This window comes from Pangasianodon hypophthalmus, chromosome 3 (assembly GCF_027358585.1).
Source record: "Pangasianodon hypophthalmus isolate fPanHyp1 chromosome 3, fPanHyp1.pri, whole genome shotgun sequence".
NCBI lineage: Eukaryota > Metazoa > Chordata > Actinopteri > Siluriformes > Pangasiidae > Pangasianodon > Pangasianodon hypophthalmus.
In genome coordinates this window covers 18,121,763-18,136,474 of record NC_069712.1, presented here as the reverse complement: position 1 = coordinate 18,136,474, position 14,712 = coordinate 18,121,763, and the positions used below count along the sequence as shown (strand labels likewise).

At 38.3% G+C, this 14,712-nt stretch overlaps 1 protein-coding gene across 7 annotated transcripts in view; it reads left to right on the top strand.

Annotated features, from left to right (window-relative positions):
* The first annotated feature begins 1,595 nt into the window (after nt 1–1,595).
* gbf1 (golgi brefeldin A resistant guanine nucleotide exchange factor 1) overlaps nt 1,596–14,712 on the top strand; it is a 63,271-nt gene continuing 50,154 nt past the window's right edge. For 5 of the 7 annotated variants that reach the window (XM_053233001.1, XM_053232998.1, XM_053232997.1 and 2 more), the window contains exons 1-3: nt 1,596–1,770; nt 5,376–5,515; nt 6,638–6,704. In XM_053233001.1, the coding sequence (XP_053088976.1) occupies nt 1,611–1,770; nt 5,376–5,515; nt 6,638–6,704 (367 nt within the window). In that variant the 5' untranslated portion in view covers nt 1,596–1,610. The other 2 variants (XM_053232999.1, XM_053233000.1) reach the window with 2 other exon arrangements.

Below are 14,712 nucleotides of genomic sequence, written 5' to 3'. Positions count from 1 at the left end.
ATATATGGGTTCCCACAACCATTTCTGTGTCAAATTGTTTGAAACAATAATTGCTTAAACAATCAATGTTTTGTGGTCTGAATTTAAGTGGGCAGTCCACATGCACAAACCTAAGAATATACACATCACACCCATATGTGGGCCTTCCTCAAACTGTTGCCACAAAGTTGTTAGCGCACAATTGTGTGTAGTGTCTTTGTATCCTGTAGCATTAAGATTTCTCTTCACTGGAACTAAAGGGACCAAACATGTTTCATCATGACAGTTCCCTTGTGCACATAACGTGGTCCATAAAGACATGGTTTGCCAAGGTTGATGTGGAAGAACTCCAGTCACCCAAGCCTTGACCTCAACCCCACTGAACTTTTGGGACGAAATGGTCACCAGACTGCTCCTGACTGCTCACCAGGCCCTCTCACTTGAGATCAGTGCCTGACCTCACTAATACTACTACTGGCTGAATGAGCACTAATCCCTACAGCCATGTTCCAAAATCTAGTGGAAAGCCTTCCCAGAAGAGTGGAGGCTGTAACAACAGCAAAGTGGGGACCAACTCTGCGTTAATGCCCATGGTTTTGGAATGGGCATATATGGGAGTGATGGTCAGGTGTACACATACTTTTGGCCAAATAGTGTAGGTTTATATATAATGTATATATGCTGTAGATAGTGTTGCTGCCTCACAGCCCCAGGGTCCAATCCTGAACTCAGGTTACTGTTTGTGCCGAGCTGCTCTGCATGTTCTCCCTGTGTCAATGTGGGTTTCCTCTGGGTTCTCTGGTTTCCTCTGACCTCCCAAAGCACTAGACTGGCTATACTAGCTATACTAAATTGCCCCTAAGTGTTGTGAATGTTTGAATGTATGTGTGCATGATGCCCTGCGATGGACTGGTGCCCCATCCAAGTTGTATTCCTGCCTCACATAAAGCCTTTCTGGGATGGTCCCTCGGTTCACCTCAACCTTGACCAGGATAAAGTAGTTATTGAAGATGAATGAAATGAGGCAAAAGATTTTATTAAGGTTTTGAATTTTGAAGTAGTTGATTATATAGCATGGTTTCATTGCTGTCACAGAGTATCCCAGTACACCTATGTGTATTTAGTCATGTGGCATTGCTCTAATAAAGAGCTAATTACAAAACTAGCTAGAGATACTAAGAGAATTTGCAAGCATTCATAACCTGAAAGACTAGTGACTAAAGGTGGTTTTGGTTATTTGGAAAAAGCAGTGCACTGGCTTACTTTTCGTCAGGAGTTTACAATTGGTTCTACAGGTTATTAATCTCATATTAGCCAAATAACAGGCCCCAAGCTAACCCACACACCGGCCCCTGACAGGACCGCAACCGTGACGTCAGAGTGAGTCCCTGCCGCGACCCAACTTCGTCACTGACGTTCAACCGAACTTAATGGTTCCGTGGCACGTTGCAGTAACCCGCCTTAAATTTGTCAAATAAAATAACTCTCCGTTATCGGTTCATTCATGTATAAACATTAATGTTCTTACGGGTTTGAGTTATACACATACATTCTTTAGGAATGTACATGTTTAAGCGCTCTGTTATAAATATCGGATAAGGAACGAATCGGTGCATGCGATTGGCTGAAAAATGGATCACGTCAAAAAACATCAAGCTAGTTTGCACTTCACGCTTTTCCACGTCAGTAAGTTTACTTGCACGACCGGCTTGCTAACCGTAGCGACGTTAAATAACGTTACAGCTTCAAATACAGAGGAACAACCTGGGCATGACGTGAAACTGCTTACACGTAAGACTGTATTTTAATCAGTTTGGCCAATGTCATTACTTTAATGTGCGTCGGAGCGACAAATATTTACATTTACATTCGTCAGGCAGTTAGCTAGTTAGCTTGCTAGCCACTGAACGCCATTTTGGATTCGCATCTGTACAGGTAATGTATATTTTGTGTCCAGTTTGACAGTTAGACATGTACATAATTGTTGGACACCGTGTGTCTCTTAGAACTCTTGGGTTTTGTGGAAAAGTGCTGTTCTGTACTGATATTGTTAAGTAGCTCAATTGCTACAGCTAAACACCTAGCATGCTAAATAGCTAGCTCATTAGAGAGCCAGCAGGAACTCTATCAAGCTACACTATTAATTTTGTATTCACACAGCTTGTAAGCAGGTAGGATTATTAAACGACAGAAGTATGTTTATGCTCCTGAAGTAAACTTGTCCATACTGAGCTGTAGGTGTCAGCTGGCAGAATAGGCTGAGCTGTAGCTGTAGCTGGAGAAACTTTCTGTTAGCACTGCAGAATTTCCTCACAGATTCAGGTCACTAACACAGCTGGCTTCTTTCTAACCCGTGAGGTGGGAACATTGACCGACATATTAAATGCTACATAGAGCTCTTAATATAAATAAGGTTATTCGTTTATTTTTCTCCTTACACTCTCAGAAATAATAGTACCAAACTGTACTTTTTCCTTGTCACTGATAGCATCAAGAGTGCAGCTTTTTGTACCTTTAGTGTGTATCTTTGACCTGTATAAAAGGTCCACATGTGGTGTACCTATTAATTCGCTTTCCCAGTAAAGCTTTTAAGGTGCATGAGTAATCCTAAAAGTCCAATTATGCATTTTAAATCCTTTTAAAAGTTCACTATGTTCAGGTTTACAGGTGAAGGATACATCAAAGTTACAACAGATGTACCAAAGGAAAAGTCCAAATCCATCATTGATGGTGTTTAGTTTCGAGTTTATTCTGAGTTGCTAGAATGGATAATATGGATGCTTCCTATAGCATTTCACTCTCCACGTATTTTGCTCATTCTGGAAAGGTATTAATGCTGTGTCATGTCTGATGATGTGACTGTGTAGCTCTAGAGTTTGAACACTGATGACTGTTTTATAGAGCTTTTCTAGTTAAAGCTGATACAGCATTAAAATCCAGGACTATCCGTACCCTGGTTCAGTTACGTGTGTCCATTTCTCATTGCATCCTACAAAATTTTGTGGGTTGATGACTAGTACTGGGAACACTTGTTGCATAGTCACCTAATATGCAGGTTGTTAACCCTCGTTCCAGAGTTCCCTGTCCCTGTGCTTTATGTTTTAGTGTTTTTCCTGCTCCTTTGACACCTGACTCGACTAATCATCTAATTAACAGCCCTTCCTGAGTTGACATGGGTGTTTTATAGGGATAACATTAAAATGTGCAGGACAGAGGGTACTTCAGGACTACGGTTGGGAACCTGTGATCTAATCAATTATAAAATACTACTTTTAATTTTTCAAATTGATTATCTGTCACAACAAAAGGCATAATGCTTATTTTATGTTAGACTGTGCCTGATGCTGACGGATGTCACTCTCCCAGCACAGTTACTTGAGTACACTATGGCTCACTTGGTAATGGAAACAACAGTATAATGTGGGAGCGTGGATTTGGTAGTGTGCTGTCCAGTGGGAAAGGGCAGGTTTTTGTGAAGTAAAAGAATAAAACTAAGATAAATCATGTCAGATCTTTTCTCACTTTTAATGTGCAATTACAAAGTATACAAATAAAGTGAAAAACAACCAGAAACTTTTATAGGGGAAAGAAGGGAAAAATAAAAAACATACAGTAACCTAGCTGAATAAGTATGCACACCCCAAACTAATATTTTGTTGAAGCACCTTCTGATTTAATTACACCACTCAGTCTTTTTGAGTAAGAGTCTATCAGTGTGGCACATCTTGACTTGGCAAGATTTTCCCACTCTTTCTTGCACAAACATTCTAGATCCATCAAATCGTAAGGGCATCTCCTGTACACAGCAAGCTTCAGGTCACCCCACAGATGTTTAGTTGGATTCAGGTCTGGACTCTGGCTAGGCCATTCAGAAACATTGATCTTTTGGTTAAGCCATTTCTTTGTTGATTTGGATGTATGCTTTGGGTCACTGTCATGCTGAAAGGTGAAATTCCTTCATCTTCAGTTCACTAGCAGACACCTGAATGTTTTGCACTAAAATAGACTGGTATTTGTAGCTATTCATGATTCCTTCACCCTGATAAAAGCTCCAGTTCTGGCTGAAGAAAAGCAGCCCAAAGCATAATGCTGCCACCACCATGCTCCATGTGTATGGTGTTCTTCTGTTGATCTGTATGATAATTACTTTTGAACATGAGATTGAATGGTTCATTCTGAACACAGCCACATCCCCAATTGTGAAAGAAGTGTGCTGCATACTTGTGCAATTGGGTTATTGTAACTTTTTTAAAAATTTTCCTAAAATGTTTCTGATTGTTTTTCCACTTAATTTTTATATGTTGTTAGTTTCTTAGTTTCATTTTTTTAAATCACAATACTCTTCATTTTAACAGGGTTTGTAGACTTTTTATATCTGCTGTAAATAGCAATGGTGTCACTAGTGTATTTGTGACCAAATATCTGGCCAATTCTGACCTGATTCCCCTGCAACAGCGCTGACTTTGGATTATGCTGCATTCAGCTTACCTCAGAAGTGGGTAGTCGGAGCTCAGAAGGATGTAATTTTCGACCTCAGTGCATTCAAGCTACAAAGTGGGAAAAAAATGGACGCCTCCATGTTCATCTTTTGTTAGCAACAATCTAGCCAACTGTGTTGCGTGGTGTTTATTTACCTCAGAACAGCAAACTATGTAGTCAATGTTATAGATTTAATAAGCGAACATGTCTGTGTTGACTGATCTTAAGCAAATACTTGTATATACAGCATCACTCATTTAAAGGTAAAATGTGCTACTTTCTTGAATTCTGAAGCTGTGAGCAGCCATGTTGACTTGACGTCACTTGCTGAACTTGGAGGAACTCGGAGTTGAGGTGACCATCTCGAGTTCAAGAATAGGAATTCTGAGTTGAAAGGGTGATTTCTTTGTTTCTTAGTGATCAGAGTTTGAGAATTACGAGTTGTGACCTCTAGTCAAATGCATCAGTACTGTTACAGGATTGTCAGGCGTCTCAGCGGCTCAGGAACCTCTGACTCAATAATCATGTAACACTGTAGCTTTAGTAAGAGTGCAAACTTGTCTCTGATCTCTGGACACACCTTTATGCCTCTTTTGCTTTATGTTAAATATGTTACTAAAGTATTATGTGCATGACATTTCTGTAGACAGACTCTGAGGAGGACACTTATGGATTATGGAATCTCTGCTGCCTCAGTCCAGCACCATGAGGCTAATCCAGAAATCTTTAGTTATCTGACATAACCCTTCCTCAAATATTAAATAGAAGTTCAGCTGGTGTGGTTCAGTTGCTTACATTACCTATGATGAACAAATTGTAGATGTACAAGTGACATTGTTTGACCTTCAGACTAAAAGATATATGAAAACGGTTTAAATCTTGAGTAAACACACACCTTTCTGCTTTTCAATCCTCAGTGCATGGCCTAACTACGTTCTCCTGTTTCATCTTCAGATTTGCAGTGATGGACAAGAATATATACATCATCCAAGGGGAGATTGCAACAGTGGTTGGTGCTATCAAGAGAAACTCCAGATGGAGTACACACACACAGCTGGTAAAGTGACTTTATAATGTTTAACTCATTTATGTTTTAATTTGATTTAAGTTTCACAAGGGGCGGTTTGACGTGCTAAAGAGCCAATACACCCTTTTCATTTTCAAAGTAAACATTGAAGCATTTGTACCCAGACTTTCTAGATTGGATAGAATGATACACAACGAGATTTAGGGATGCACAATTAATAATATTTCAATTGTGATCATGGCATTTTGGCTTCTTTAATTAATTCAGTATAATTGGCTGTGATATAGATGAGCTAGCTAGCTAATTGGCTAATGTCCTTTGGGTTTCATTTTTCATTAAATTCTTTTTCATCCCAGCTCCAACGTTAGAAACAGATACCCTGTCTTAATGTTTATTGAATAAAAGCAAGAATCCCTGACACCTCTTTCTTCAATTAAGCACTGAGTGTTGTCTTCAAAAAAGGCTAAACACAGGCATCAAACAATCAGTGTCTTTTGCCCTGCTGCTTCTGATTGGATATCTCTGAATCTATGAATGAATATCTATGAATAATAAGGATGTCTATGAATGAAGATACCAGAGAGCAACGTTACATATTAACACAATCTGTAATAGATATGATATGATATGATTGATGTGATTGACATTTTAAATGATCAAAAATGATCACGCATCACTAAAGAGAGTAGTCACACTGATATGCTATGTTATTCAGCTGTTTCTGAAAGATATGTTCATTCATGCTAATCAGGATTGCCTGCTCACTTAGATAAGTGCACTTATTTCAGGCAGAATCTGTGACCTTTTGGTTTCTTTCCTTTATGCCAAAGACATTCAGAGTGAAAAAATGTCATGCATCTATGTTTGGAATAAATTTTACTATCAGTGATGACGGCCCCTTTTTATGATAATGGCTAGAGTTAAACTTTGATGCCTTGCTTAAATTCTTTTCAAGCAAATGTTTTTAAACTTAATAAATAAATTGTTGAGACATATGTGCAGTTTCCCTTATTGGTTATATGGTATTCTGGTTATATGGAATTGCCTGCATTTAGTGCCATACTATGTTATAGTGCCTCCTTTTTTTTTGGCTTATGAAGTTCTCAGAAGTATTGTATGAAAAGATAACTGATTTTGCCCATCTTCTTACAGGATGAAGAGCAGGACCCACTTCTCAGCAGTTTCAGTCACCTTAAGGAGACCCTCAACAACATCAAAGGTTATACATAATCACACACTCGATTTCTTTCGTTAGATAGTGTTGATAATTTTTTTTTAATTATTTTAATTTTTTTATATTAGTAACAGATTCAAAAGCTTTTCAATTCTTTTTCAAAATTTTCCCTGCTATACAATTACAGGTAGCGTAATCCATTCAATACAGTCTTATACAGACGAGCCACTTGTCAGCTAGCACTGAGATAAGTGTATGTCTGCCTATTTAGCATTCACTAATGTACGGCCCTGCTACAAGCATATTTAATCAGGTGTGCAAAATGTCCACTGAGAAAAGAGATGGCATTTTCAAGTTAGTCAATATTATCTTCTCATTGTCTTATTGTTGGATTTTTATTTCACCTCATGATTTTAGGGTGTCCCATGGAAACTATGTCAGTGTTTGTTCATTTAGTTATCTAAATGATTCATAATTATCCTGACTGCCAAAGTAAATGTTATGCAGTCTTGTGCAAGTGTTCCTCTATTTAATATAGTGAAAATGATCTCCTAAATTCATTGGTGAGAAAAGTCTGTGCTAGGTTTGAGTGGTGTCCACGTTTCTCAAGCCATTAAACAATCCTCAAATATTGCCCCAATATCAAGTATTACAGGGGAAGCCTAATCCCCCACCAATAGAAATAAAATTTCTGTATCCAGAGTTTTAATCTCTGTCACACAATTCATGCTAAATTAGTCTGAATACACCGTTGCCTAATAGCCCCTACACACCAAAACTGTCAAACATTTTGCTCTGGTAGTCTGCTAATACATATGAAAGTCAATTATTCAGAAGTTTTATTTAAAAAGTCAGAAGACAATAGACCTACACTATTTCACGTTTACTTGTGATGCGGTTCTAATACAAGAGGCCTATAGACTGTGTGAAAATGAATAAACCGAGTTAAATTTGTGTGCCAATAATAGGTGTAATTATTATGGCTTTTATAAAAAATATAGAAGTTCTGAAACTGTATTTTCTTTAGGACTACTGCTGATAAACAAGTAAATGGAAACAGCCTGTCATAGCCAGTAGACCTGTGTATATATGTATGTGTAATAAAGAAATATGTCTGCAACCAAACTGAGCTACTGTATATTGAAACAAGATTTTAGTCCTACGTCAAGGTGCTCTGTAAGAAAACTACGGTAAGGTTCACATTACCAGGTTGAAGTGACACAAATCCAATTTTCTGCCTTAATCTGACACAGATGTGATTTTTTTAGGACTGTGTGGACACAAGAATCCAATCTTTTCAAATCTGACATATGCCACCTTTGCATGTGGTGCGATTTCAGATACATATCTGATGTGTGGCCATGTGACATGAATGAGTAGGGATGGGAATTCTGATGAGAATCCTGTTGGGAATTCATGTGGCTTTTTCCCTGTGCGCATATTGCTGTTGTCATCATCAACGAGTGTCAGCAGCATGTCAAAACAATAGTAGAAAACAATAACAGTGGTGACTGTATTCAATGGGAGGATGGGGAAATCGGTTATTTACTTGATATTTAGGGAAGTGAATCGATTACTACCCAAACTGAGTAGTGTTTGAAACAGTTACCCAAGAAATGGCAAAGCACAGCCAAAAATGAACTCTCCTGTATGTATACTCTGTGAATCCCTCCACACCATGGCCCTGCTTCTCCCTTATTCACACATCAGTCAGTGCCAGCCATAGTTGTTAAAGCTAGCCATCTGCCCTTTTTTCCTCCTTCTTTACCTGATCACATACAGCTGATGAGCTGTTTGCTGACCTCCAGAACAAAATGCGGCACAGTCTTTGGCTACTAGTGCATTCATTTGTTGCTTCTACTATGGTTGAGTGTATCACAAATAAGAATAATTTTTGTTGTTTGTGACGCATGCTAGTCATGAAAATTGATATCGATGTGTGCAAGTGGGGTGTTTCGGTGTGCGTCTGCATTAAAGATGGATATAGGTCACTTAGTGTTACCAAGGGGAACCGTGAAGATAGACAATCTGAGCAAAAAATCTGAATTGCTCAATAAAGCTTGTAAAGACCGTAGCTTAAGAGTGTTTTCAGACTTGCACTGCTGTTTGCATGGTATGTTTGGCCAAGTTTGAACGCTGTTATTGAACCTGGGTGCAATCCAGGCACCCGATCTCTGGTCCACCTGAAAACAGTGGTCTGGGGTTTGCTTGTAGTGAACATGAGGGTACCATGTGTGGAAGAGATCCATTCCTGAGCACTGCCACTAAATAATGTTATTGATTGAGCTGGTCATATTACTTCCTATTTCAAGTTTTACAATGTCTTGCTGATATATGAAGCAAATATGGCACTCAGAATTCATCCTGGATTCTGACAGAGCAAATATTAACAAAACAAACATTTCCTGCTGTGTTGAACATTCACTATGATGGCAAACTCAGGCTTGTAAAAAGAACAGAAATCACTGATATTGTTGGCTTCTCAAATGCCATGTCAGCCAGGCCCAATGACAGCTGTATTTTTTCCTGCAGGTGACTGCTCAAAGTCACTTAGGAAGTCCAGCCTGTCTGTCTCTCTCCTCCTCTTATTTTCAGTGCATCTGCTGCTAGTTCCCAACTACCTCCTCAGTGTTCTCATCTCATCCCTTAATCAAGCCTTTATCTCTTTTGAAGAGATGTTGTCAGATTCATATCCTCAGTGGTACTGAAAGCAGAGGACTTCATCACTTCTTCCAGCTTGGTGACTGTTCCACCTTTTGTGCCTTTGGTTAACAAAACTAAACAAAAGCAGTTTTTTTTGCAGGCAGTGTATTTTTGCTGCACAGCTAAGGTATGGGGTGTATAAGGAAACTGGAGATGTAAAATGTAAGTAGATGTACTAGTGCACTAATGCCACACTGATAGTGGGCAGAAGACTGCTTTGTATTTTGTCAGTCAATGTGGCTGAAAGCCTGTGTCTGCTTAAACCCTAGTAATACAGCTACAGTTATCAATAAGTTAATTGATTAATTATACAAGCTGTTTGAATGATTTGCTTCTAGCCAGCTAGTACTGAGGATCAAGTGGATCATGTTTTTAAAGGAAAGTTTTTCCTCTGTGTGGAATACTGTTTCTTTGGCTAGATATGTTGCTAGTGTACACATCTACCATTGCACACTGTCCCTTGTGTATTTTGAGGACATGGTTTTGTGATGACCATGTTGTGGATTGTTTAGTAGCAACGGAGGGGTTCTCTGAGGTCGATGTCAGGTGCACCCATGAAACAATTTTAAGGTGGTACATTTTTTACATGGCAGTGCATGTTAGAGGTGTTTCCATCTCTGGATTTATGTTGCAAGAGCATCTACAGTTGGGGTCATAAGTTTACATACGAGTTGCAGAATCAGCAAAATGTTAATAATTAAAAAAAAGAAGGATCATAAAAATTGCATTTTGTTTTTTATTTAGTACTGCCCTGAGTAAGCTACAGTCACGTCCATAAGTATTTGGAAAGTGACACAATTTCCGTAATTTTTGCCTCTGTACACTCCCACGGTGGATTTGAAATGAAGCAATCAAGATGTGATTAAAGTGTAGACCTTCAGCTTTAATTCAAGGGGTTTAACAAAATATTGAATTAACTATTTAGGAATTACAGTCATTTTTTACGTAGTCCCTCCATTTTCAGAGGCTCAAAAGTACTTGGACAAACTAACATAAATATTAGGATTATTTTTATTACTTGGATGCAAATCCTTTGCAGTCAGTGACTGCCTGAAATCTGGAACCCATGGACATCACTAAATGCTGATTTTCCTCCCTTGAGATGATTTGCCAGGTCTTTACTGCAGCCAGCTTCAGTTGCTGCTTGTTTGTGGATCCTTCTGCCTTCAGTTTTGTCTTCAGTAAGTGAAAAGCGTGTTCAATTGGGTTGAGGTCATCGGACATTTAAGAACATTTAATTTCTTTGCCTTAAAAAGCTCTTGGGTTGCTTTGGGTCATTGTCCATCTGGACTGTGAAGCACTGTCCTATCAGTTTTGCAAGATTTGATTGAATCTGAGCAGAAAGCTCTATACACTTCAGAATTCATCCTGCTATTTCCATCAGCAGTCACATCATCAGTAAACACCGGTGACCCAGTTCCTTTGGCAGCCAAATATGCCTATTCCATAACACTGCCTCCACATGTTTCACAGATGATGTGGTATGCTTTGGAACATGAGCTCTTCCTTTCCTTCTCCATGGCCTTTCCTTTCTTGAGTGTTACCAGTGGTTTGCATCTTGAAGTGAACCGTCTATATTTACATTCATAAAGGCGTCTCTAGGTTGTAGACTTTGACAATGATACACCTACCTCCTCCAGAGTGTTCTTGACTTAGCTAGATGTTGTGAAGGAGTTTTTCTTCACTAAGGAGAGAATTGTGATCATCCACAGTAGTCGTCTTCCGTGGTCTTCCAGGTCTTTTGGTGGTGGCTCGCCAGTGCATTCCTTCTTTTTAAGAATATATCAAATTGTTGATTTGGCCACTCCTAAAGTTCCTGCTATCTCTTTGATAAGTCTGTGGATCACAGATTGAGATTTTCCATGAACACCAAATGCAAATTTAACGCTTGGAATTAACTCCAGACCATCTATCTCCTTAATTTGTCATGAAATAACAAGGAAACAGGCCACACCTGACCATGAAACTTTTTTTTTTTTTTTTTTTTAACTTTTGAGCCTGTAAAAATGGAGGGACTATGAAAAAAATGGCTGTAATTCCTAAACGGTTACTGCAATTTTTTTGTTAAATCCCTTGAATTAAAGCTGAAAGTCTATACTTCAATCACATTTTGATTGCTTCATGGTGGTATACAGAGGCAAAATTATGAAAATTGTGTCATTGTCAAAATACTTATGGACCTGACTGTATTTCACATAGCAGATATTTACATATATCTGTATATATTAACATATGAATATGAATATTAACATATATATATATATATATAAACATATAACATATATTACATATATGCCTTGCAGAATCTGCAAATAATTTTTAAAAAAGTAAGGGAGATCATAAAATTGCATTTTGTTTTTTATTTAGTACTGCCCTGAATAAGCTATTTCACATACCAGATGTTTACATATAGTCCTCAAGACACAATAATAACTGAATTTACATAAATGAATCAGTTCAAAAGTTTACATACTCTTAATTCTTAATACTGTGTGTTGTTACCTGAATGATCAGCGACTGTTTTTATGTTTTGTGATAGTTGTTCATGAGTCACTTGTTTGTCCTGAACAGTTAAACTGACCACTGTTCTTAAGAAAAATCCTCAAGGTACTGCACATAATTTGGTTATTATTATTATTATTATTATTATTATTATTATTATTATTATTATTATTATTATTATTTTATTGTAATTATTTTGTTTTCTGGGAAATATGTAAATATCTTATGTAGCTTCTGAAAGGTAGTACTAAATGATAATTACACCCCCCCGGCTCTTAATGTATCGTGTTGCCTTCTTGAGCATCAGTGAATGTTTGCACCGTTTGTAATAGTAGTGTATGAGTCCCTGAGTTGTCCTCAGTGTGAGAAGATGGATCTCAACATCATATAGCCACTGTTGGAAAGGGGTCAAATATGCAGATGATGTTGGAAAAGCAAAGAATGTGCAGGACCTGGAGGATTTTTTTGAAGAGCAGTGGGCAGTTTAACTGCTCAGGACAAACAAGTGACTCATGAAGAACTATCACAAAACATAAAAACAGTCAATCATCCAGGTAACAACACGCAGTATCAAGTGTATGTCAAGTGTATGTAAACTTTTGAACTGTTCATTTATGTAAATTCAGTTATTATTGTGTCTTGTGGACTATATGTAAATATCTGGTATGTGAAATAGCTTATTCAGGGCAGTACTAAATAAAAAACAAAATGCAATCTTATGATCTCTCTCACTTTTTAAAATTTTTTTAACATTTTGCAGATTCTGCAAGGCATATGTAAAACGTAAACTGTCGAAGTGCTTTTGAACTATTTTGATAACATAATGTTATTTGAACATCCGGTGTGGCACACTGCCATAAAATTTGGCAGCTTATTAAACTGATGTGGAATTGTCGTGATTTTTAAATATCAAGTACTATGCCCTGTTACTAAAGCTATTTCTTATTCAATACCTTATTGCTGTTGTACTGTACCTTCCAACATTTGCTTTTGGCAGTGAAGAAGAATTTTGATATTGAGAGTTATGAAACTACACAGAATCCTCTTTTTTTGTATCCATTTTTTTTTCTTTGCTGATCACCGCCACATCACTTACTCTACTACGCCTTGATTATTTTGCACTATTTTACTTAACTAAAAGTTTGGAAAACACCTTATCTTAGCATAACTGAGCTGAATTCAAATGTTAGCTAAATTCACTTGGGCAGCAGAAACGTTCTGCGCAAATAAGTGGGTTTAACATGAGCTGCATTGGGCTCGGCTTATATAAATTTGACAACATCCACTCTGTATAACAAGACACTGCCTTTGTCAACACATTTCTATCCAGAGTTTCAAATTTGCCAAATTGTCATCATGCCCTCTCTGGTCCATCCTGTGGAATTTCATTGTATGTATTTTATTCCACTGATGGCTCATGATTAATGTGTCCTCTGAACTGAGACAGCCCAGTGGCCAGCCTCGATTCCAAGCTGCAGTGAGAGAGAAAGAATGAGAGAGTTAGGGGAATGGAATCTGTGGGAGTCTGTGGGATGTGAAGAGTGTGCATGGGAAGTTCTCTCAGTCTCTCCCCCCTCCCTCCCTCCCCCTCCCCCCTTTCTGTCATCTCTTGGGAGTACTGGTAGATGGACAGGAGCGCCTGCGTCTGGGGCCTGGGAGGAATCCACCATGCTTTTTCACCCTGAACCCCACCACAACCCCCTTTCTTTGCCAAGCTGGAGCTCAAACCCCAGTCTCACATACTGCTTTATAGTTTGAGGTAGGAAAGTCATCAGTAATTGGGGTTTCTGGAACAGTAACGGTCTGATGGGCTATAAATCATAGCTTATCCATATATGTTGGATGTTATAAGTAGTGTACAATGCATATTACATGCATATTACTTACCTGTAGTAAGATGCTGGTATGTTGAGGACACTCCAGGGCATTGGTATAGCTGCATGGCAGTTTCATCCTGATTTGAGGGCTGAAAACATACTTTATAGCCAGTACTCCAACATCCTCTCTCTTAAATTTCAATTTACTGATTTTGTTTTCAATTGTATTATGTTAAATATTGTCATTAAATATGTGTTAAGCTCAATATTTTGTTTTTTAACCAACTCTTGAGTCACAAGGCAGGTTGAGGGCTTAAGGTATGAGCCATTTACATTTGAACCATTCTTTTAGTAAAATGAGGTTGACTCTGTTTCTTTAAGGAACACTTGATTAGCTCATCTTATTAGTAATTTCCTTCAGTGTAGTGTTAATTTTTATGGTGGTGTATCTCTGATGATTAGCGTTGCATGGACTATAGTTGTCTGCTCGACAAAACCTCATTAATTGCATTCCTGCTGTGTATATATTATCTTCTCCACAAACTAAGGGCTCAGTACTTTCTTCAGCTTGATACAGGTCCTGTTCTCCTCTACCAGCCGTATGATTGGCAGGAGCATGTGCCGTACGGCGGCAGCGTGCAGCTGTAAGTATATCATCTGCAGCTTTGGTTGGGTAAATATAGCAGAGGGACTTGTCAGACTGGGAGATGGATTGTTCTGGGAAAGGAAGTGTTGTCTCTTCTTCCACTTGTGGAACAGGAACTTTTTTGTGTGTGTTTCTGAAACAAAGAGTAGTCTGTACAGTTGTGGGTGTTGAGCATCAGTTGCATGTTTGTGTCTACTTTCTACATCCTAGTACCTGGTCTTCCCTTGGGCTTGTTAACAGTGAGATGTTGAACACTATTTTTTCCAAGCTTTTTTTTTCTGTTGGGTCAAGTATTTGGATTTCCATGAATTCAGTATTGTAACTGTAACTGGATACTGCTAAAATGCCTAGTATCTTCTCTAATTAACGTATCTTCTCTAATTTC